This window comes from Dermochelys coriacea, chromosome 7, assembly GCF_009764565.3.
Source record: "Dermochelys coriacea isolate rDerCor1 chromosome 7, rDerCor1.pri.v4, whole genome shotgun sequence".
Lineage (NCBI taxonomy): Eukaryota > Metazoa > Chordata > Testudines > Dermochelyidae > Dermochelys > Dermochelys coriacea.
In genome coordinates, this window is record NC_050074.1 from 24,937,842 (window position 1) to 24,962,910 (window position 25,069).

General features: G+C 41.8%; 1 protein-coding gene across 6 annotated transcripts in view; it reads right to left on the reverse strand.

The window, feature by feature from the left end:
• The window catches only part of FLNB (filamin B), a 109,258-nt gene that overhangs the window by 44,146 nt on the left and 40,043 nt on the right, over positions 1–25,069 (reverse strand). For all 6 annotated transcript variants that reach the window (XM_043519965.1, XM_043519966.1, XM_043519964.1 and 3 more), the window contains exons 3-19: positions 22,473–22,721; positions 21,547–21,644; positions 19,869–20,016; positions 16,460–16,578; positions 15,051–15,128; positions 12,637–12,799; positions 10,366–10,563; positions 8,348–8,485; positions 6,813–6,939; positions 6,137–6,273; positions 5,602–5,795; positions 5,025–5,138; positions 4,342–4,485; positions 3,852–3,975; positions 3,379–3,539; positions 2,527–2,617; positions 2,057–2,226 (exon numbers count right to left, since the gene is read on the reverse strand). In XM_043519965.1, coding sequence (XP_043375900.1) covers positions 2,057–2,226; positions 2,527–2,617; positions 3,379–3,539; positions 3,852–3,975; positions 4,342–4,485; positions 5,025–5,138; positions 5,602–5,795; positions 6,137–6,273; positions 6,813–6,939; positions 8,348–8,485; positions 10,366–10,563; positions 12,637–12,799; positions 15,051–15,128; positions 16,460–16,578; positions 19,869–20,016; positions 21,547–21,644; positions 22,473–22,721 — 2,453 coding nt within the window. The remainder of the gene's footprint in view (positions 1–2,056; positions 2,227–2,526; positions 2,618–3,378; positions 3,540–3,851; positions 3,976–4,341; positions 4,486–5,024; positions 5,139–5,601; positions 5,796–6,136; positions 6,274–6,812; positions 6,940–8,347; positions 8,486–10,365; positions 10,564–12,636; positions 12,800–15,050; positions 15,129–16,459; positions 16,579–19,868; positions 20,017–21,546; positions 21,645–22,472; positions 22,722–25,069) is intronic.

Below are 25,069 nucleotides of genomic sequence, written 5' to 3' on the forward strand. Positions count from 1 at the left end.
ACATCCCACTAGCATTAGCAACCACCCTATTATACATACCTGGGAAAGCTTTGAAGACTAGCCAGGTCTTCTAATAGTTATTAAAATCTAAAACCCGTTTATTAGGTAAATTTCTCCACCCTAATGACAACACTGGCTGCCAGGAAGGTTATGGGTTTGGCAGTAGCAGTGATTCTGCGTATACCCTATGCAAGGGGGGTTTCCTAAGTCTGGCAGACTCAGTTAAGAAAGCAGATGTGGTGTTATCCAGTCTTTTGGAGAAGCCAAGAATCTGTTTGCACTATTTGGAGGCAGTAATCTTTGGTTGGTTTTGCTGCCACTTTTACATGCAACAGCAAAGCCAGATTAGGAACCTTAGAGGTATGCTTTTAACAGTGCTAGAAAGAGGATGTGCAACTATCAGAGATGTGATGTGTTCCTTACTGCTTAAGACACTCCAAGAAACAGATGAGCCAGAACTAAAATCCAGTCCCATTGATATACAAAGCAGCCAAGCTCAGAGATCAGCAATACCACTTCAAATATATTAGTTGAAGCTACTGACGTTCTTTGGTCATGAACTTGCCATGTCCCGAGTGCATGCCAATTTTATGGTAGATCAGAGAGTCAGACCAGTTAGATCTTCAGTGATAACTGAAGTTTGTCAGACCATTTCAGTTTGATAGTACTAAAATCCTTAAAAATGGGGTCATTCCTGACTATGGCAATATAAGCAAGCTTACTGGGAAAGTCACCTTAAAAAAGCCACCACTTGCTTTTACTCCTTCCATTACTGTTCTTGTCTTGTTACTCTATATAGTCTAGGCAACTTGGTATCCAAGAAACTACTGCAGCTCTTATGACATTACTTTGCCATGACAATATATTAACAGAAATCTGGGGTATTATGCACATTTAGAAGTGCAGACAAAAGGGAAAATATGCTTTCTCTGCAAGTAACCACTTCCAGCTCTTCATTGTTGTAAACTAGGAAAGCTGCATCCACTATTAACATGCGAGTTCCCTATCTGGGTTCCTTCCTCCTATAGGCAAAGGTTAACACCTAAGCAAGCCATCGTGCAAAAAAAACTGACCACCACTGAAAATACTGTTCTATATTCTGCATAAATTGTGTGTTGAGTCCTAAAGGCAAACTAGCTAGCTGAAGAGTTAGTCTGGAAATGAATTTCACCATGAAATCAGAGTTGTGCACTATTGTTTGAGTACTACAAATCTGCAGATACCAGTTTTGTATCCACGCAGGGCTCTAGCTATAGTCTACATTCCTGTTAACACTAGAGCTCATTCCACTGAGGACAATTAAGTTTCACTACCACAGCCCAGTCATAGAAAACTACAGCTTGCAAAAATCTGGGGTAATTTGGAAGTCTTAAACATCTGGACCAGATCCATTCAGATTAGCTAGTAAACTATCTGTTGCTAGTTTGTTACCCAGTGAGGGGTGCTGGAACAAGGTGGTGGGAGGGGAAGGCGGGGGACATGACCACAATCACTTTTAAAAGCAGGAAGGCTATGCCCTCTGACTTTGTACCCACCTTAAGGGTGAGCAATGGGGGGAGGAGAGGAGCAAGCAGGAACTTGGCAAGGGAGGGAGGCAGTGCAAAGGTGGGGCCTCTGGGCATCTGCAGTGTGCACTTACTTCTGCCTGCCTTTGTCAGTTAATACTGACAAAGTTACACTGAGTACAGCAGGATCAGTTTGTTACCGTTTCAGTGACTAGTCATGCCACCACCAAAATCTGCACTCATTCTCCAGTCAGATTTTCTATGCATCCTTGTTTAAATTGCTCTGGACAGGCCATTCCAAACATGTAGCCTACAGCTTTGTTTACACTAGTGATTGTAGACATTCATGACCCCTTACCATCTGCTTTTGGGGAGCTCTTGGGAAGAAAGTATTCTATTGCCATGGTTTTCCTTTGATCACAAAAGTTCAGTCAGACACAAGACTTTGTGTTAATTTACTTGCAATACATATATTTTCAGTTGTATTTTTGCTGTTAATTGTTATTTCAAGGAGCATAACACTCCCATTTCTTCAGACGTATCAGACCTACCTGCTGTACTGGAGTGTATTTAACCGTGTGGGAATAGTCACAGTTGTCAATAACATCCAAGTCTTTCACAGCATCTCCTGGCACAGGTCCACTGAACTGCACATCCAGTGGTGCTTTCCCAGCACCCTTGGTGAACACAGTGAAGTGTGTTGGTTTGCCATTTTCTATACCTTAACAGAACGTAAATTTGAAAGTTAGAATATGCTTGTTTCTTGTGCAAACTATGCAGTATGTTTAAATTCATAGTCCATATGAAAATTGAGCAATTTCAACTTGGTCAAGTAAGTTCAAAGACAATACAGATACTGTAAGTTTAATCTTGATGCCCCCAGATTTGATGTTTGGCATAGAGGTATCCCATTCCAAATCCCTAGTGAGAAAGTTGGGACATGGTTGTTTGCCATCATGAGTTTATGCCTCGAACTACCCCATGCTCATGTCAATATACGACTTAACAAAAGGAATCTCACCAGTTTTGCTTAGTCCAGGTCCTTCAGTTTTCACCTTGGTGGCATCATGTGATGGGTCCACTTTAACTCTGAAAGGGCTGGCAGGAATTTCCTTCAACATAAAACATGCTACTTTAATACGACAGTTATAACCAGTTGTAAGTTTTATCTGCCGAGCGTGAGCTAGCATCTGCCTTCCAGTGAGAGGACTACTGTTTAAGTTTGAAATAAGGCATTGTCTCAGATAAGATAGTCACAGCTTTCCTGAAAGTTTTACCCTACCAAATAAATCTGTTCTAATGCATCCCATATGATTGCTAGCTGTTCCTGTGCAAAGCTGAAGTAATCTTCTGTATGTATTTTTGCCCCCTCTGAATTCCACTGAAACTACAAAAATGCAGAGTCACATTAAAAGCCCCCTCCTCCCGATAACTGAAATGTTCTAGAACAGTATTGACAACTTTACATTTTGCAGCTTGGACAAAGTGAAGCCACCTAGCATTTGCCTTCTCAAGTACCAGCATAACATTTGCTGCATGGATACTTTTGGTGTACAATGGAGAGTGAAACTCAAGAAATTAAGATCATGGAAATATTTCTTTGGCGTTTCGCCCAAGCTATGAAGAACTTTTATAAACTTGACAATGACCCCTTTTGAGTAATGCACATTGAATTTACATTAGGATTCAAAGCCTTCTGCATAGCTAACATTTCTAATGACAGGTTTCAGAGTAGCAGCTGTGTTAGTCTGTATTCGCAAAAAGGAAACTAAAATTTGAGCATAGCTGTATCTCAAATAAATTTGTTGGTCTAAGGTGCCACAAGTACTCCTTTTTGCTAAGATTTCTAGTCGCAAATAAAAGAGATACAAACCTCTCCTGCAAAAAGCACTTTGATAGTGTAACGCCCAGCAGCAGGTGGTGCATACTTCACTGTAAATGTATCATTAGCGTTGTGTATGATGTCAAAAGCTATGTCTTCTTCTTCCTCACTTATAACATGAGCATCACATTTAATGCCAACACTGACATCACCTAGGAGGAAACAGCAGTGTGCCACAAGATCAGGAATTTGTTTAGCATCCAAGCAGCTATAGTACTGAGCAACGAAACAAGTCACATCTTGCTTTTAAGTCCTTGGATATGATAGTTTGCCATCAAGGACTTGTATGAATCACTTCACGTAATCTTTGTAACAGGGTTTTGGCTTCAGATTTCCCTTGTGAAGCAAAAAGCTTGAATCAAGAGTTTATGAATTGAGCCAGTCAGATTCCTGTTCAAACAGGGAGTGTTTATAGAATTAGTTTTGATACAAGATGCAATACATTATCTACAATCTGCTTTTACCTTCTCCTGCTTCTGTGCAGTCAACTGTGAAGTGAGTAGGCTCATTAGCTTTCAGACCAGCTCTCTCCACCCCAGGTCCAACCACTTTCACTTTCTGTGGATGACTGCCTTGTCCTATTAGAACCTAGATGGGTTCACAAGAGTTTGAGTTATCCCATACTTGGGTCACTGATTAATTTTAGCACCTGACAAAATGCCCTGACTTCTTAACTATTGTTCTTGCTTAAAGAACAGAAAATAAAGTTCCCCACTTCCCTATGTTTATGCTGTGCTCACTGGTTTCAAAGCCGTTTGACATGCTAGCCTGCAGAAATGGAACAGGCAACTTTCAGCTAGACTGATGCAGCAAGAGTTTACTCATGAGTAGCTCTATTGAGTTGTACTCACTAGCATTAGCAAGGACAACACAAACTATCCTAATGTTTTCTTCTAAAAGAAGAAGATGCACCACCAGTCCCTGCCAAGTAATTTTGTAGGTGTTTGTACTTACCCTATATGGACTATTAGGTACATTAACTCCTCCCCAGACAACAGCAATAGTATGTTTGATTGGTTTAACTGGCATATAAGAACAGGCACAGATTCCATCAGGATTGCTCTTCACTTGGATATCAATAGGGCTTCCTTCTGCATCCTGAAAGCAAGTGTTTAACTGAAAATTAGATGACTGACTACATACAAAGGTGTGCAGAGAAAAGGTACAAGTAGTTTTAAGATGCGGTGCTATCAAACAGTTAATGTGATCTCAAGAGCAGCAGCTACAGCAGAGCTACCTGGAATTAAGAAATTTTAACACCCTCCTTGGCCACACATACCAAACTGTAGAAGTCTAGTAGACTAACAGGACAATTTATGGGAGACCACTTCAAGAAGTCTCAATAGGTGCAAGACCATGGACTAATCACAGGCCTTAATAAAAAGGGTTTTAAATGTGTACTGAAGTTATGTTTGGGATTATACAAGCCTCTTTTAGATTAAAGGATTACTATGCAGAAATGCAAAGGACCAAGATGCAGATCAAGTCTCACAACTGCAGACAGACTTAGAACAAGATGCTCAGAATCTACATGGATATACTTATCAGAGGAGTGGCTAACTAATTAGCCAGAATATGCTAGGTACCCATTTCAAAGGAGAGACCTGTGACTATTGATAGTTCATGTAGGTTTTTACCTGTGCATATATCTTCAAAGGTGCATTCCCAGCTTCCTTGGTCTCAACTATAAATTCAGCAGGGTTGTTTACAATGCAGCCAGTTTTCTCCAACCCTGGACCATAAGTCTTTACCTAAAAAAGGTAAAGTGCACAAGTTTTACATGGATTCTACAGCAAAAGAAAGCAAAGCTCATAGCTAAAAGCTAGTATTTCTAAAAGGTGACCCAAAACCCTAGCACAGGCCTTCATGTTTGTGGACTGAGGATATCATGTGTTAAACTTCATGAAGGCCAAGCCTAAAGAGGCTTGAGTTTAGAATTTGGGTCTCTTGAGTAGTATCCTTTCAGGTAACATGGCAGGATACTATAGTCCCATTCTTGCAACAGCTCTTATGCTCAATATAGTAGGGGCCAAGAAAAAGCTTCATTTAGAGCATTTAAGGAAAGGACCCGCATTATGGTTGCCAACCAATCCATGGCTACAAATTGTAGAACATGCATGAAATTGAAAGAAATTACAAGCGTTTTACATGTAGCTTTTAAAACAGCCATATCAAAGGCTACTGATATACAGAAGAAGAATTCAGCTATCTTACCTTATCTGGGTTAAAGTCTCCAGAAGCTGGTCGGATGAAAGCCATGTATGGACTATCTTTAATGTCTTCATCATCACACATAATGTGAACAGCATATTCACCAGGTTCTTTGGGCCAATACTTCACATCACATGAGCCATCATTCTGATCATCACATTCTATTTTTGCTTGAGATGGGCCTTCAATGGCAAAGCCTAAAGGAAACAAACATCTCGTCTCCCGAAGTGGGCATGGTGGGTTTTAAAGACTTGCTCAAGCCTGCCTCCCAGTTGCCAGACCTTTTCCTTGTTCACTGCTCTACTACACCTTTCTTATGGAGTAGGTACTCAATGGTGTCTCCCCCTCGGACCCAATATCCCACATGCTAGAAAATCATTTCCTACGCAAGACTAGTCAGATTTATGAAAGCTTAATGTTTAGTTAGTGACTGGATGAGTCTGATGGGATCACTACTTGTCAGAAAGACTATTGCCATCAAGCAGCTCAACATTAAAGCACCTGAAAAATCTTAACCAGGACAACCAGACTGACTTACCAAGAGAGCCAACTTCTGTGCCAATGGATTCTACAATGAAGTCAGCAGATTTACCAGCAATCCCTTCATGAAGTCCTGGTCCCCAAGCCCTCACTGTCTGAGGACCTGCTTCAGGACCTACTTGAACTTCGAAGGGGCTATTAAAATGGGAAAATAGGTCAAAATTCAGTATTAGGAGCAGCAGAAATAGCACCCACTCATGTCTGTAGCTTCGTTAATAAATTGACATACAATGTGCATCGAAGAGCCCAGCCCACCAGCCTATGGAGCAATCTTTCCCACTGAGTTATGTCATCTGGAGCCAGTGTTCTAGATCAGTCATGCCACTGAAACAACGAATAAGTCAATTAACTAGGCTTACAGTCTGCTGGAGTCCTCCACAATGAGATTTTCATGGACCCTACTAAAAGCTCAATGAAAGAGTCTTCCCCCACAGCCATGCAGTTTAATACAAGCTGTGGATCACAAGAGGCAGATTGGAGAGACTGGAAAGAGACCTATAATAGCCTCCTTTTACAAACCTTCCAAGGCAAGCTATGCTGGCCCAGGAGCAGGAATGAATATACAAGTTATCGCAATTAACAATTCTTGCCAGAGCATCTTAGAAGGCAAGTTCAGCCCAGTGGATTCCTGTTAGCGTTCGTTCCTACCCACATCTACTAAAAAGGCAACTCACCTCTTGGGGATATTGTGTCCACCCCATGAAATAGTGACAATGTATTTCCCTGGGCTAACTGGGTAGTATTCAAATGCGTATATGCCATCCACAGAGTCCTTTTGTTTCACAAGCTCATCCAAGCCCTCTGTTGGAAGATCAAGTCAGTATTACTCAACAGCTTCCAGCCAACACCTGAAGTTCATGTTGTCTAGCTTTTACTTAGCTTCTTGAGAATAAAGTTTCCCCACCAGAAAGCGGTTAGGAAACCAAGATAGTTCCAGTTGCCCTCTAAGACAGATGGCATAAATGAGAGAATGTTTGAAGTCACCAGACTGAACAGGTTCCCTTAGGTTTTGTCCTAAGCCTTTTTGTTTTAAGAGGACATGCACCATTCTGCTGATTAACATTTAAGGAATACCTACTTTTAGTTTTCTGCAAGATAAGTTTCAAGAACAGCTTAGACTTTTCATTGTCTATTTCTGTATACTATCATTTCTCTCTTGCCATACTACATCAAGCCACAGCCAGCTGGAATACCACTTTCTCCTGAAACATTAAGGGTGTGCAGATACTTGGATATTTCCTTGAGGGTTTACTTCAAACTAGGAACAGTTAAACAAGAGCAGGCAACACTGGTCAGCCCTGCCAAATTAAGACAGGTGAAGATAAGCCAGCTGCTCCCAAAGCACATGTGTGGTTGAATAGGCTAGTTGCTTATCCAAGTCTTCACACAAACTGACATTAAAGGAACGTGGAGTTTAGAAGTGGGTGATGGGAGAAGCAAACTTGAATTTCAGGCTGAAAAGTTATATAACTATGTGAATGAAGGAGTTAAGCTCTAGGATAATCTACAGTGTTTACTTCCTTTGAGTAGGATCACAGCATTTCTAATTTCATAGCTGTAGAGATTAGACATGAAAGACTTCCCAATTTTGAATTTAATTGATTAAATTGAGGGAAAAAGACTCCCACCTCTAGCATTCAGTGTTCAAGTGGCACGTTGTGTGTACACACAATTTTAAGTTAATCTTGCAGAAACTTTTATCATCTAGACCAATGGTTTCATAGACAATGGAAGTTCATGGTGGACACCAAGCATCAAACCCCTGGAGTCTTGGTGCTGGAGGCTCAATAACCAAAGCTATGATTAAAGTATTCTTGTCTAATATTCTTCAGTAGCTATGATGATCCAGTGCATCACTTAAGACAACTACTGTAGCGCCTGGCTATAAAGCAGATGTGGATTAGAGTTGAAGTTTCCCAGCCCACTACAGTAGAAGCACAGTGGAAGTCATTTCAGAGGACAGGCTATTAAAAATAAGACACCAAGCCATGATATGAAGCAGCTGAAGAGTGGCTGGCTTTATCACTACACCCATGAATATATGTTCATTTTACATATGAAAAAGAGCCATCTTAATCATTTTTCCTCCCCCTATCAAAATACTGAAGCCCCATACTGTAGACATCTCTTCACTGATCCACATTTGAGGCTTTTCTTCTCTTTTCCCACAACACAGTACTGCAGACAACTTAAAAGCATTAACACTTACTTGGTCCTTTTATGGACACATTGATATCCCCACTCCCTGCTGCTTTAGTGTCAACCTTGAAGTCTGCAGTTTCTCGGATCCGGACTCCTTTAGGCTGTAGGCCTCTACCACTTGCACGACAAGCACTTGGACTGCATGCTGCAAATGCATTTTAGACGACATCAGTATAGCCTTTGATTCTCAAGTAGATTCTCAAGCCAAGGCAGCTTACAGCCATCTTTTACTTAGCATGTTGACTCAGGGGAGAATATTTTAGCTTTTGAAAATGAAAAATCTGAATCACACTAGTCAAGGGGATCAGTATGGAATCTAGCCATTCTACATATGGCCTTTAGGCTTTTAGACTGTAGTACTAAGTTATTTCCCAATGTTCTGAGTCATGTACATTTATGTCAGCTGTTCTTAGAGACAGAGACCAAAAAAGCCTTTGACATTTACATCGTGAAGACCAATTTCTATGTAGAACTTTAATACCAAATGTTAACTGGAACATGTTACTATAATAAAAGTAAGGCCACCATTTCCAGTATAACTTGGCTTTTCTCAAGGTCATTTACATTTGAGCCAAACTGCATGCAGTGTATAAAGTTTCACTTTAGGAGTGCGCCTTAGTAATCTACTGGGCTACTCCTTCAGAAGTAGGGAAGCAGTGGTAATATCTAAACTTATAACTAGCTTCAGACAACCAGTACCTTGGAAGACTGGAAATGGAAACCCTTGCTTTGAGACAGGTTCATAGAATAATGCAAGATATGCTCAGCATTGACACATGCAGAGACCGAGCAATGCCACATTGTACACTTAGTCAGATCAGAGTAATAGGCTACAGAAGCAGAGTAGATGGCAGATACTTAAACTTGAGTTTGCATAAGTGTAGCTGTCCACAGCAAAGCATTACTTAAACTTTGCTCAGGGATGGGAAAACAACTGTTTCTACAAAATAAGCTATTGGGTAATTATGAATAACTGGCCTTACATAAATGTAATCCCAGCTATCAGGTAGCCTTCAGTCCAGTAACATTCTAGAGACTGAGTAGATCACTCATGATTATAGGCTACCAGTTTAGTCCCAGCATGCATTTTTATATTATGCATGTGCGGTGTTTATAGTAGAAGTGTAGTGTATGGCACCTGTGGAAAGTCTGACAAGCCATTCATTCTGCTTGTCATACCAATAGCTTGGAGATCGTTGTTTCAATTGTCATCTAGTAAATCCAACTCCTAATTCAGGCTGTATAAACAAGATCAAAGTTTTAAATCACATGCTACCTACTAGCTTTGGAGAGCTCGCAGCAAACCCAAGTTCAAGTAGGAAACATCCACATGCCCTTATGCAAGTCAGTTAGGCAGTTAACCACAAATTAAGTAGTTACACCAACTTGACTTATCACAATGCAAATCTTGATGCCCTAATTAGTAAGTGCTTTGTATTCTGCTTGCACCTTTTGTTCTGCCAAGGAAGCAAGGGGAAAAGCTGTTGATAGTCAAAACCTGCAGGCTAGAAGCTGAAAGACAGCAAACCATAAAGAAAGTGTCACCCTGCACTTCTTACCGACATAGCTTGCTCAACTAGGAAGCCATTAGCAGTGAAGTCCAAAATTCCACAAGTGGAGGGTAGCTCAGGAGAAGCGAGCAGAGGTTGAGAGCGTAGAGGCAGGTGAGGATGGAACAGAAAGCCAAGCATCAGTTAAAGAGGAAAAACTGAGAAAGTAAATATAGTAGACTGAATCAGAGCTGGAGAAAAGAGTTAGACACTGAAATGGAATTTAAGACAGCCTCTTCCAAGAGAAAGGGCAAGCTCAAGTTATAGCCCATTGATAGGAGACTAGCACCTAGAGCCATATTACTAATATTGATCTTGCATATCTATTAAAAGCAAATGAATTGTTCAAAGCAAAAAGATTGTCATACAACATGGTAAGGATGTGCATATCCTGTAATCAAATCCACCAATATGGATGAAAGCAGTCCATATTTACAGAAATTTACTTTGGTGCAGCCATCATCCCAATACATACCTTCTCCAACAGGAACAACGGAAGGACTTTTTGGAATAGTCTCTCCAGCAAATGTTACTCTGACAGTATGAGGACCAGCTTGAGTAGGTTTGTAGGTGCAACGGTAGACTTGGGTCCCTTTGTCTTCTATCATAAGCTCCACTATATTCTTTCCTTGAGGATCCTCCACTTCCACATTAACATCACCCACACCAGCACCTACCCACATGAAAACAGGTTTAGTTCAGCCTTTGAACTCAGACATTGCAAGTTTGCACTTTGCTGGAAGCGAGACCCTTCCAAGTCTGACTCTGCTAAAATCCAAGATTAAGGCACTGTTTTGGGTTGGCAGACAGTGTGAAGGGATCAGCCCTGAGGAAGCCAGCTTTGAAATGTTTTGCTATGGCCCAGCCACACTGCTATAAGGGTGTAAGTGACACATTAAGGTGGTCTGGTATACTGGTAGCAGCCTCTACTCAAAGCATTTGACCTATTTGACCTTACACCACTTATGTTCAGGAGACACCTGAGTAGCAGAATTAAATCCTACCTCAGTGTTTACTTTTACCTTCTTGCCTTCTGCTCCCTGGTTTGCAGTCTTATGGCAAAAAGGGCCAGATCCTGTTTGCTAGTAAGCGAAGGTGAGGGAGCAGCAGTTGCAGGGAATCTGTCACTGCCTCCAGAATGGTTTCCAAACAAAGATTATTCACCACTCTTAGCACTACATAGGCAGCTCTTTAGACAAACTATACCATTTGGCTTTTCCTCCCCATAAAACCCTTTCACAATTCAGTCTGTGCATGCACTTGCAGAAGCCATAGGCTATGGAGCTTGGGGCAAGGGGGGATGCACCCAACTCAACTGCTTTTTGGCCATACCAAGCTTGAGTTGGCCACAACCCCATGTGCTAGGTTGCAATGCTATCATCTTGTGACAGAGGGACAACTGGGTCAAATCTGAGTGAGTCATTGTGACCTGACTTGCAGGGTTGCTACAACATTCAAGTTTGGCCCACCTTCATGCAGGGGAAGGTAGGCCAAACATAAGTAAGTGAGGTGTTCCAACCTGATACACAAGTTGACATGCCACTCAAATTTTCAGGGAGCTGGTAGAGGACAAACCTGTGCTCTGCCCCCACACACAAAATAGGACTCCACAGACCCCAGCAGAAGATAATCCAATTCTCTCAAACTTTCAAGTACAGCAAGTTGCCAATACAAAGTAAGGAGATCCCGGACATTAACCAGGACTTGGATTCCAAAATGATAAACTGGAACAACTCAGGGGAAAACTAGTTCTAAAGAATAAAATTAAATTTAAGATTGAGCTTCTACGCCAGTGGTTCTCAAACTTTTGTACTGATGACCCCTTTCACATAGCAAGCCTCTGAGGGTGACCCCTTTTATAAGTTAAAAACTATCCATTTAACACCATTATAAATGCTGGAGGCAAAGTGGGGTTTGGGGTGGAGGCTGGCAGCTCATGACCCCCTTTTTCCCCCCATGTAACAACTTCATGACCCTCAGGGGTCCTGACCCCCAGTTTGAGAACCCCTATTCTAAGCCAACATCCTACTCTAGACAAGGGTGTCTAAGTTTGTTCCTTTTTCTTCACCACCACTGAAGACACCTGTTATTCAACCATCTTGTATTGCTGAACAAGCAATCAAGGTGCTTTTTCTATATCTATGACTTAGTCCAGACATGTCTTTACATGAAGCAGATTACTACATCTCCCAGTTAGAAACAATGTTTTACTATAGTAGTGTTGCAAGTGCCTAAATCAGACAGCTGCAGCCAAGATTTTAGGAGCCTCAGGCAGAAAGCAGTTTAATACATTAAACACTTAAATACTTTAAGTAATTGCCCCATTTTGTTTTACAGTGAAGCTCTGCATCAGCATTTGCAATACCTTAAACACAACATCCCTGTGGAATATAGCAAGTATCATGGACACAAAATGCTGTGAAGTAAATGGTTTAAGAAATGGTAACTTACAAGCTCACTAGTCTCACTGACTCTGGTTCATCACTTAAGACAGAACTCAATAACTGGATGGATTCTTTTGCTGAAGTTAGATACAGAATATGTTAAGCATTTGGAGTGTTTATATTTACAGTTAATCTTCAGTTTCTCTAGGAGGCAGATGCATCATGCCCCATTTTAGCAAGTAGTGGAGGTAAGACAGGTTAGTACTGCCCAAACACAAGTCAAGCTGCAAGAGCTACTGTAGGGTATATAATTGTGTAACTACTATACTAGGGATCTACAACACTCATTTAAGCATGCTTACCTGCTGTGTAAATTTCAAAGTAGGTAGGTTTATTGGCAATGTTTCCAATTGCCTCCAAGCCTGGTCCTTTTGCTGTTACTTTGCTAGCATCACCCTGGGCTTTGTCAACATTTACATCAAATGGACTCTTGGAAATATGCTGTCCAGCAAATAAAACTGTAACCTAAAAAATATCCACAGACATTAGCAATGTGGAAGAAAAATTAGAATTGAAGAGGCCACCTTGCAATTATGTTCGGGGCCTGGCAGAACTTACTATGAGTCACAAGATTAAGTGCTTGAACTCTTAAGATTCATGGCTAAGTTAAGAGGTCCTGTGGAGAAAGTAACATTAACTCCCTCTCTGTGCCAACTGGAGGTACTGTAGCTGTTTACCACACTTAGAAAGACAAGGGAAATACTGGCCCTCAGTTAGATTTACATCTTAATGTCTCCAGAAGATGACAGTATTCCACTGCTGGAGGCCCAACTGCTACTTGCAACAATCTTGTTTATTATGCTAGTGCACAAGGACAGAGGATGGGGCCCCACTGTACTTAGCACTGTACAGACAGCTGTAGTCCTGTAGAGTTTACAATTTAAAAAGACAAGACTGAGGGTGTGGGGAAGGAAGGGTATAAGAGTGAACAAGCTCATTATTTTCAATATTTGGAGGGAAGGGGGTTTGATCAGCTAAATTGATAGCCTGTCCATTGTGAAGTTGTGCTCCATGTTTTTTACATTTAGACTCATTAGGCCAGAATGTGGCACCCTTTGGAGAACTCATTTGAGCAGTGAGCCTGCACCACCATTTTACTAGTTTGTTTTGCACTACAGAAATACATCTTGGTCTTCCCTGGATCAGAATTAATGGACTCAAACTAGCAATCAGTTTGTCCACCAAAGACAATAATTAGTTATGAGGATTAAGTACACATCTTGGACTATGGAGCTGAATACAGCTCTAAAGACAAAATCCAAGGGCCACTTCACCTAGCGTGCCTCGAAAATACACAGATCAAGCAGATATGGCACACTAAGTTACACAAAATCCCTGACTGCTTTGGCCATGGATACTCTGTTACAATGAAGCAACTGACTCAAGGCAGCTACGGTACAGATGTTTGCTTCTCACTGCCCCTCCTATGTGCTTCACTCCCAGTATATCCAGAGAAAAATGACACTGAGGACTGAACTCTTATTGTTGGCTCTGGAATAGGCCCTAGTTGGTTGCCAGTCACAATGGTGGCAAGGAGAACAAGATTGGAAACAGGACAGGGTTAGAGTCTGCAACAACAAAAAAAGTTTAGAGCTATTGGATAGATTCTAGGTCTAGTTCCTCCAGCAGAACTTGCAGGCATAGGATGAGGACCTGCTGAAGATTGGAAGGAGAGCCAGCTGAGGGGGCAGACTGCAGAGCTGGAGCAACTGTAGAGAAATGCAGAGACACTCTGCAAGGTTCAGCTTTCATACCTTACCTAGTGGAACCATTAAGCTAGCAATCTATAATACAGGGGGCTAAAGTGTACCCAGCTGTACAGCTAGGGGAAAGTTTTGAAAGTTCTCCAGGTATGAAGACTAACAGAATGATCGAGGGGTTTGGCTTCATCATAGTTTCCCCACCAGATCTAACTGGGACCGTGCAAAGGACTGGCCTGACCACTCTATGCAAACTGGGGGGGAGAGGGGGGAAGTAAATGCACTAAAGAAGGATTCCAGGACCAGCATTTTAGAACAACCCTAGAAGACTTAGTTTTTCTAATGCTTGAGCTTGGAAAGTAGAGGGTACTGGAGAACGTGATGTATTGTAGGAAAGCTCTTTCAACCCTGTGGCTTAGAGGGGAATAAAACTGGATAACTGCAGCACTGAGGCAGCAGGAGGAGGTGAATGGAGCCCATCCCTCCAATTCATTCTTGCCAGCCTCTTCTTGAGTGTGGTAGATGGTCCACTGTAGTTACCCTCCTGGTGGGCCCCCAAATCAGGCTGAGACACAGGCCTTACACCTGGTACTAAAAGCTCATGGAGAGACCAAAAGGCTCTGCTTATGCCCTGAAGGAGTCTGACACCAGTGTGGAGAAAACAGAGGATGAGCCCAGTGGCACAGATACTTCCCCCAACCCCTTTTGGAGAGGGCAGACTATCCTTTTGATCAACAGGTCATGTTATCCTTGCACATCACATTAAATAGAAGTACTGACCACAAGACCATCTTCTCTCTCAACCTGGAGAAAGGGATGAACCCACCCTTTCTTGGGGAGAGAATAGTCCCTTGGCCCCAGACTGTGGAGACTTGAACAAAAAATGGAAACAGATTATTTACACCAGGGTTTCTGGGTAGTTATATCCACCAGTAAACATGCAAGATTAACAAGCCCATAATAGTGCAATATTAACTTAAGCACATTGAGCATCCTGAACACCAAAAAATTCTCACCTTGTGAGGTCCAGTAACTTTTGGCACATACTGCACAGAGTAGGTTTTGTTCTTGTCATTGTCAGGTGTCACTTTTGCCTAGAAAGGAAGGCAAAGCATTTGTCCCAGAAACATTGAGTCTACACTTGACTATCTGCTAAATTAGGACTTTTCACAAGTGAGATTAAATCTTTAGTTGGTAGACTGATGCTGAAACTAGTCAAAACAAGAACGAACGATCATCTCTTTGGGACCCACAGCAATGCTTTAGATATAGTTGCCATGGCAGCAAGTACACTTGCTAGCTATCTGTTCCCAATATTTATGCAAAAGCCACTGACATTTCTAGGAACACATGAACCCACTTAGTATAAACTAGGTGGCCTATTCTGTTCCTTTAGTATCAACAACTAAACTGGAGGCTGACCAACATGGTTAATCAGTATCAAGTGCAGTGTATACTTGTACTTGTCTGGAATGTCTTAATTCAAATACTCACGTGATAAAGGTTGGTTACTTTAATCACATTATGGAATTTCCTCTGATCAAACCAGCATTTGTTAAACTCCCAAGATTGTTCTAATGTACCAAGTACTAAGTAATTAGCAGCAGTTATTCTACAACTTTAGCCATTGCTCCTGCAGAATGAGCAGGCCTATCATGATTTAGTTCTATTTGATTTTTTTCCTTTGATTGGTCAAGTACAGTTCACTGCAAGAATTTACTTCTAGTGATTAAACATTTGAAGTGTGTTGGTTGTAATTGGTCAAGTCAATTGATTATAAATCATGCTCTTCCAAGTGGGGAACAATCAGGAGGAGGGCTTGAAGACAGGGTTTTGAGTCTGGTAGGTGCAATGATCAGGAGACTATTTTAAAATGTTTTCTTCACTATTAAAATATTGCTTAGGGAAAACCGGCTATGAAAAGATTTCAGAGTTGCTTCCACAGTCACATTGCACACAGTAATTGTGCCACAGGATCCTAGCTAAGGAACACCTTTTTTCTAGCTGGCTTGTGTAAGAGCCTAGAAAAGCTTCTCAGGAACACTATCTCCCTGGCAACGTCAAGGCCTTGACTACCACTTCAGATTCAAGTCCAGTGTGTGACAACAGTTTTTGATATTCATGCTAGAAAGCAAAATTGCTTAATAGGACAACCTGACAAATATAGAACATGCTCATGTCCCACCTGATCAGTTGTAATTGAAAGTTTTCTATTACTTAAGAACCATGTATACTAATTCTTAGCAAACTGTAGTCAGTTATTTTTGGAATTTTAACTTATTCATATATTCTATTTAGGATCAGAGAAACTATTTCAGTATTGTGCATTAAATACAGTTTACTACACTGAGGTACAGTAGTTAGGAATCATTTAAGCTAGATCTTCCCTAGCTATTTTCATGCAAAGTATGTTTAGCATACAGACCTCTTCTCTGTTCCCCTCTGGATCTTCTATGAAGACCATTACATCTCCCTGCCCAGCACTGATAGTATCTACTGTAAAGATGGCAGGTTGCTTCACCATGTTTCCATGAGGCTCAACTCCTGTTAAGGGGATAGGACACAAAATGGCACATTTAGGTGGTTGTTTCAAGACTAAGAGGTTTATGACACAAGCCACCGAATACAAGTTCTGATATGGCCCCAGTAGCGAGACATTAAGTTCCAACAGTTTCTCAGGCCTGCTTGTTTACCAGAATACCAGTGGTGTTAGACAACTGGCATCACAACTCAGGGTAGCTACACCTGTCTTTCCCCTTATTGCTCCAGCACAGGCACCCACTGAGGCTTCCAGCTCTTCAGCTGTTGCCTCTGGGATGAAGACCTGCATCTCTCCTCCTTCTAACTGGGGTATTCCCAGACTGCACAGTTCCCAGCCTTTATGCCAGCACAGACAGGGTGCCCAAAGGACCTGCTTGGGGTCTCTTCAGAGACTGCTAATAGTGATTGTCAGGTAGTTACCACAGGTCTAGGCAAGACTATTCTTCTTAAAGGTACAAAGCATTAGAGAAACACGTAATGAAAATCTACATGTCATGCCAATAAGCTCATCAGGAAACCCAATCTTAACAAGGATTCTAGCAGGATAAGTCATTGAAGGCCCCCCACCCAAGGGGGATTCCTGTTGTTACCCGATTACCACAATTTCAGCTCAGAACAAGCACTCCATCTTATGGGACCTCCGTAGACCAAATCCCTCTGATCCTGCTATAAGGATTTGGGACCTACATGTACCAAGGGTCATGTCCATTTGCTGGATCAGAAGAAGGCCTCGAGTCAGTTTAAAAAACTCAGGCTTTTATCCAGAAATCTTCTCTTGGTCTCTGGAAAAATCCAGTTTGAACTAGTCTACGAGTTTCTGCCCTGAGGATGGCTTCAAACGTTGATGACAGAAGTCCATTAGCATCCCCCTCCCTACTAGAAAAGGCACATTCAATCCCTATTGGGTACATTGTATTATAAAGGCAGTTGTGGTAGTGTTTGTGAGTTACTAATGTTGAACTTTTGGAATTAAGGTAACTTTAATTCAATAAAGTTTTGTTCAGGATATTAGTGTCACAACCTGCACTTCCTACAATACAGGCACATTTAGGCGTTTTAATGGTTAACACAAGGTCACAGCAGGCTGATTCCAGAATGAAGTCAGGAATTCTGAATGCCACTTGGCTTTAAGTCTCATGATAGGCTGCCATATTCTCCAAGACTGAGTTAAGACTGTTAAGAGCCACCAAAAAAGTTAAAAGCAGTGTCCCATGACCTAGCTTCCATAGGGTAGCAAGGATTGTTTCATTCTAGTTACAAGAATGATGTTGGTGTTACTTACTAAGTTCATAGAACTGGGAATGTTCAAAGTATTACAGAGAAGCCACAATGTTAAAGTGGTAGAGAAGTTCTGAATAGCAATTAGGTAAGTTAACCAGTCAGTCAGTATTGGTTATTGTGGCCAAAAGTTTAGTTTGTAGTTTTCATAGGCATTCTACTTTCACTACAGGTAACTGACGCTGTTGTGGTTTATCTGCTGGTGAACATCCACATTGCTTCCTAATTTTTCCCATGCAAGTCATTCAAAAGATCTTGCCAAAAACTAAGCTTACACAGCTAATATACACCAGCCATGGCTTAAGTGAAGGTCTATGCCCTGCAAGACTCAGTGGACTTTTAGCCTAACTAAGTCTCTCCCCCCCCCCATGAAAAGGCTCTGTACTTACCTTAGCATAAGACTTGTCACACCATGCATTTACTGCAACTTAGTTACTTGATTTTTTTTACACTTAGCCTTGAGCTATTACACCTGTCATGCTGTTGACTGAGTGGGTGGAGGAGTTTCCCAAAGTTGCTTGCTCTATGCTAGTCCAAGCATATATAGCGTATGTCCAAAAAATTGCTTCATGAGCCAGTGCCTCTAGTTTTATTAAATCTGTTTCTCCACAGCTATTTGTACAGTTAGTAGAAAATGTGGTGTGATTGCTTATCCAAAATGTGGCTGTGAACAGCAGAATTTCTGAACAGATTTCTCTAGAGAAACGCAACAGTAACATGAGGACATTCCTAGTCACACATTAGGTGTTAAATGCATCAAAGTCATCTAGAGTGAAATGCATGTTTTGCACAAACTGTCAATGTTCAGGCACTGTACCAGCATTGAGGCAGCACCTCAGAAGGTGGTTTCCCCTTCCCTTGGGCAGGGAAAGCAAGACAATGAGAAAGCTACTTTCTTGAAGGCAGAGCTGAAGTCAGAGCTTACCATTTCTCAATCCTGTTAGCCCTCCAGATCATGCTGCCCCTAAAGGGCCTTATTTTGCCTATGATAAAGATTACTGCAAACACTCTTCAGGGAATGATTAGTGCAGTTCTATACACAAACTGTAACTGCATCCTCTCAATTGAGAACAGTTGTCCTTGCAGTAAAGAAAGGTTGTTAGCTTGGAATACAGTAAGATAAATCGTTTTACTTACACACATGCCATGAAGGGCCTTGGTAGCAAAAGATTCCTAGTATTCAACTTTAGGTTGCTGGTCAACCTCCTGTTGGACTTCTTTTGAAGCCCCACCTCCCAAAATGAAGTTTAAGATTTGGACCAAGATTGTTACCAGCCAGTTATACTCATCCAATAGAGGGTCTCCTCTGCCAGTAAACCCACATGGCTTCTCACTACTAAGCACTGTCCATGTTTGCACTGAAGTAAACTAACAAGACAGTGCATGGGCTGCAATGGAAACCTTGCATTGTTGATTCCTGATCAATAGTTTGGCTATTCTGGGCAGCAACTGTGCGCCTATGTTATTGTAGATTAATAACTTGGAATCTCAGTAAGTTTCACTAGGACTGTTCTAGTGTCATGTATGGACCTGCTCCCCCCTCCCCTGCAGAGGCAGCTAGCCTTCTAGGGCAGGAATATCTGCATACATGCATTAATCTTTTACTTACTTGTTGGCTGCACTTTGGTTTCTGGGATTTTTTAGAAGAGTGCATGCTATATGGTAATATGCAAATAGGTTGGTGCACACTATGTCTGAGTATTGTTTGACATTGATCCTGTACATTTTGTTAAAATGTTTCCTTGTCTGCCATCCCACTTTCTCCCCAGTGGTGGGTTGTTACACATGTGCAAGGCAGCAGGCTTGCCAAACATGCTCAGGGGGTGCATTTTAGAAATAGGAGTGTTTTTGGACTGTCTCCACATATTTCTGAGCCAAAGCACCACACAAGAGTACACAAATCCAGCTTGGACTCCAGGCCTACTGTGGACAAAACAATCAAGCAGCAACTTGTTTTTCTGAAAAGTCAACCTAAGTCAAGTAAATACCCTGCACTGGCAAGTGTTCTTCCTTACCTCTGCCATAGGCTCTTGCCTTCTTTGGATTCAGTTTGGGTTTTAGAGGAGCTCCTGGTTTAAGCTTGGCTTTGGGAAACTGTGATAGGTAAGTCATTACCGAGTGTTCATCCACACTAGGGTGAATAATTTCTTCCGGAGTAATCACCTGGAACATATGCAGGTTAGTGTTTGACACATGTATTTAGTCTACCATCTATCAACATTAAACTTCCAAGAGCAGTACAATTCAGGTACATGGGAATTCTATACATTCCAATAGCTCCCCTTACATAGTTTCCTAGAGTTAACGGAAGGATTTACAATATGCAATTCAGTTTGAAAGTATTTAATGCTGTACCATTGGTTGAGTTAGTAAAGAAGTCTGCATTAGGAAGTTTGTAAAGCTATAGTCTACTTGTGTAGTTTTAGGGAAACAAAGATGGAGACCACCACTACCTGTTAGGTTCAATAACTAAAGAATTCAACAGAAGTGCATTACTTTCAAACCAGAGACCATTTGAGTTACCCTCCTGGGAAAGCAACTCAGGGAATATTCCTTCAGTGAAGGATGGTAGATGAACAGCAGCAAAAGCTAAATTGAAATGCACACTGACAGCTGCGTTGCTGTCACATCCATCTCAGTTTGTTCTAATGCCATGAGCATAGTTACTGCTCAGAGAGCTTTACAGATTAACATATTTTGCAACTTATACTATGAGCATGAAAATCTGGTTTGAAGATCCATGGGCTCCTGTTCAAGTGAGATCAAAGCAAAAGGAAGCTACTTTCTTACAAAAGTGCTTAAGACTTGAGGTGGCAAATTGAATGAACAGGTTAACCCCAAGGACCCTGTTCAAGCAAGTACACTTAGTAATGAAGAAAGTTCTCTTCCCCCCCATTCAAAAGAATGATGTGTTTCGATACTCAGCCATATCTTTAGAAGAAATGTTAGTTTTATTTTGAAAGGAGAAGATTGTATAGAAGAGTTCTGGGTGTGCACTGCTGTTGAAGTCAAATCTACTTCAAGACTTTATCAAACTGCCTCTGATTAAGTCAGAGCAATTGATTGCTTTGAGCAATTTTAAGGGCCAAAGTCACTTCAACTGTTCTCTCATCCAACAGAAAGAAGCTGCAAGTGGACAAATAACCACAAGTAAAAATAAGTCAAGGTTAGAACAGGAAAGTCTTCCTGGCCTTTAAGCATTTCCCCTTGAACATTAGTTGGTGCACACTAGTTTCATCTCCTCCATAAAAGCTGTGCTCTCCATAGAACTAGCATGCAAGCCCCTGGTCCACACTACAGCCTCATGCCCATTTAAACACACACCCCCCACACCTGCTGCAGTTATATCAACTGAACCCCCATTGTACACTGCATGATGTTGACAGGAGGGCTTCTGGAAAGTGGAGTACATATGCCAATGAGAGAAGCAATCTGGTCAGCATAGGTAGCTTCTGCACTAAGCACTACAACTGCTTTAAGTGTAGACAGGCCCTTATAGTCAAAACAGGGATTCAAGTTACTGAAGACAGACTGCAGATTTCTAGCTCCATACCCTAAAGACTTATGAAGGGCTACTATTGAAGAGAAGCTCACATAAATTTAACAGGACTTGGCTGTCAGAATTAAGTTAGTGATAACAGCACTGACTCAGTGTCCTCTCTGCTCCAGGCATTTTTGCTTTGTCTGCCTTACCTGAGGCACACCCAGCCAGTCATCAGCTTGCTGCATGGCTTCACGAGCATTGTCAACTGGTTTCTTAGGATCCCAGGTCTCCCAGTCAGGGCAGAGACCTAAGAATAAGCAAGTTATGCATTCAGAACTTTCACATTGACTGTTTGCTAGAGGTGTGGTTTTTTGGGGTTTTTTTTTTTTAAACTTGTCACATGCAACAGTGCTTATTCTGGGTAATGACTTTCCAAAATCTGTGCATACAACTGCTTTAAGTCCAAAAGAGATTTAAAAATGACACCGAGTCCTGATGCTCTGTGGAATCTTGTGCAGAGCTGACAATCTATACTGTGAAGATACTTTCTCCTAATGGTGCACAGCCAGAATTGCACTAGATTAGCTCAAGTAATTATGTTTACAACACCATTTCACAGCAAGAAATGGTACTTGTGCTGCTTTCCCCTTCATGTTATTCTTGCTCTAGTAGAGAAATATACAAATAAAAGGTGAAGATTCAGAGTTCTGGAGATGCAGTTTCCTGTAACTCCAGTATTCTGCTCCCAGTATAAGTGTTTTAAAAGCCTTCATGCAGAACCTCCTGCTATGATCTTAAAAAGGAAGATGTTTGGGCCAAACATGAACCTCTTCAGCTCAGGAGCCAATGTTTGCTCCTTCATACCTTGTGTTGATCCAGTAGGTTAGAACAGACAACTGTAGTGGGGGCTGTAGTAAACCAAGCTATATTTTCATCTTTATGCTGATATTTCCAGAGAGGCCCTGGACCTTTAGCCAAGTCATTTAAAGCTCGCTTCCACAACTGTTTTGTAGGCTGTCTCATCTAGAGGGGCATTAGATGTCTAATCTTATTGCTAAATTAGACTATTACCTCAACACTGCCACAAGGAACAAAAGAGGGAGGAAAGACACTGATCTACAAAGAGAATGCTTACCTGGAGCACAGCTATCAACCAGGGCACCCAGTGCTTTGCCATCCTGCCAGTTTTGATTGAAGTTTGTGATTGGCAAGTAAGGAATTTTGTTCTGAATCCATCCCAGCAGTCTCTGCTTAGGGGTCTGTTTCTTGGCATCGTCATCTCCTTCATCCTCCCATACTGGCATTGAGATGGAATAATGGAGGATAAGGGTCCATACCAGGCCAAGGATCAGTTTTAAGTTCCCATCAACAATTGCTTTGCTATCTGAAAGACAAGAGAAATCTGGTTAAGCCTTAAATTGGTAAATGAAAGCTCACCACACACTTTTAATCAAGCACAGGAATTACCAGACTGATTCCGGTGGTCCAGTGTCCCTATCTGATCCTCTGCCCAGTACCTATTGGTTCAGAATGTACATAGTGCACTTCAAAGAATTTCTTTTCAGAGAAGCAAGCAGCACTCCTGAAGCCCCATAAGTAAAAGGGTTTATGACCTGGAGCACATTATCTAAAAAGAACAGATGTTCTCATGATTCCCGAGAGTGGACAACCTTTTGACTCAGGCTAAGCTCTTTACCTCAGTTCTCTTTGGGCAGCAAGTCCCACATGATATTTATTGCTTCAGAGTATTCCTTTTCCTTAATTTAAGGTGTGCTGTCTAAGTTGTTTAAGGTCCCTTTTTACAGCTGTTTAAGGAGCTGCTGATTTGAGGGCCCTGCCATTTTAGAATGCCACTTGTTCTGCAGGGAATTTCTTACTTTGCAGGACAAGTCTGTTGACTAGAGTTCCAATAGGGGAGACACTCCCTGTCTCTAGGAAAGCATTTGAAAGCCTTAGGGTGGGTCTGTACTGTTGTAGTAAGACACCCTTGGTGGGGCTGTGTTGCCCTACTTAGGCTCATGGGGTTCAGGCCATGAGGCTATAAAGTATCAACATAGATACCTGGGCTCATGCGAGAGCCCAAGCTCTGCAACTCAGTTTAAAGATTCATTTAGGTTCAGTTCAGAGAAGAACTGGCATGGAAGCCATGTTTAGAGACACGCGTCTTTTGAGACAATGCACACCCAAAACTGGGTTTCAGAAGGCAAGTATAGGAGAAACAAATGTAGGACATTCCAGTGCACACTGAAGCAAAAGTTTGATATGAAGTATGAAACCATGCCTGCCTTTCTCCCTGCCCCCCCCTGCAAGCTCAGACACTGCATGCCTGATGGCTGGATATGCCACTTGACCAAGTAGAATAGTGAAACTGAAGAGTATGGGAAGTGATTTACTAATTACATCTATGACCAATTTTAAATCCAGGAAACTGCCAAAGAGTCTCAGTGGATCCTCTGTACTCTGCATGGCCCAGCCATGAAATACTTCTACAGGAGCCTATGGCAGAGCTGGCATCTGATGCCAAATGGCCAACAGCTCCTTGGAGTAATCAGGTCAGTCCTGCAAATCTACCAGGTTGCTGAACACAAGGCTTGGAGCTCTGTCTTTATTGGAAATAGGGAAGGGGCAGCTACTCCCTGCAAGGACCAATTCTATACAGGTTAGGGACTTCCACAGCTGTAGTGAGCAAGCATTCCCAACATGGGGTTGATCCCCACAGCACAAAGTTCTCACCAGTAACAGTTTAAGTGACTGCAAGGTCATACAGGAAGACTGTCAGAGCCAGAAATAGGAGGCAGGTTTTCCAAACCCCAGTCTAGTGGTCTTGAACCTAAGTCACACTTTGTCACCAACATCAACTGAATTAAGAATTTGAACCCAGTTCTGCAGGTGTTAAATGCTCAACACTAGCCTTAACAAGAACTGGTAGAGAAAATGGACTCCTGGGTAACAGAGGCCACTTCTTGATAAGATGTTTTAAAGTTCTTTTAAAAAAAAAAAAAAAAAAAAGAGTTCATCCTCCCCCTTACCTTTCCTCTAGGTCTTAGGCCAGCATGTTAAAATCCTGACATGTGGTACTGTGAATGACTTTGCCAAATGAGTCGGCCTCATGTGGTAGGCCAGAGAGCAAGACTACAGCTAGTCTAATAATGGATTTTTGTTTATTGGGAATCCTGGGGAGGGAAAGGGAGACTGGTTGAACCAAACTTTTTGGCAAATCAGGACCCTCACTCTTTCCCTGGCCCAATGGCTCTGTTATGAGCCAGAACAAGCAATGGGGGTTAGCAGACTGTCAGTTCAATCCCCTGCTCCAATAACTGTTCAATATTGATCTTAAGTGGAACAGCTTTAACAGGAGAAATACCATACCAGGATGTTCCATAGGCCAGCAGCTAGGGCACTCTTCTGCAATGTATGAGACCTGAATTCAAATCTCTTCTCCACAACCTGCTGAAAGGGAACTGAACCTGAACCCACACCTTAGGTTAGTTACCTATCCACTGGGTTAAAGGAGGGCAAAGAAAGATGGAGGCCACTGCTGTTTTGTTAATTAGTCCAATGGTTCTCAACCTTTCTAGGCTACTGTACTCCTTCCAAGAGTCTGAATTTGTCTTGCATTCCCAAGTTGCACCTCACTTAAAACTTGCTTACAGAAATCAGCCTTAACACAGTGTCAAAGCATGCTATGAGAAATTGCTTACTTTCTCATTTTTACAATTATAACAAATTGAT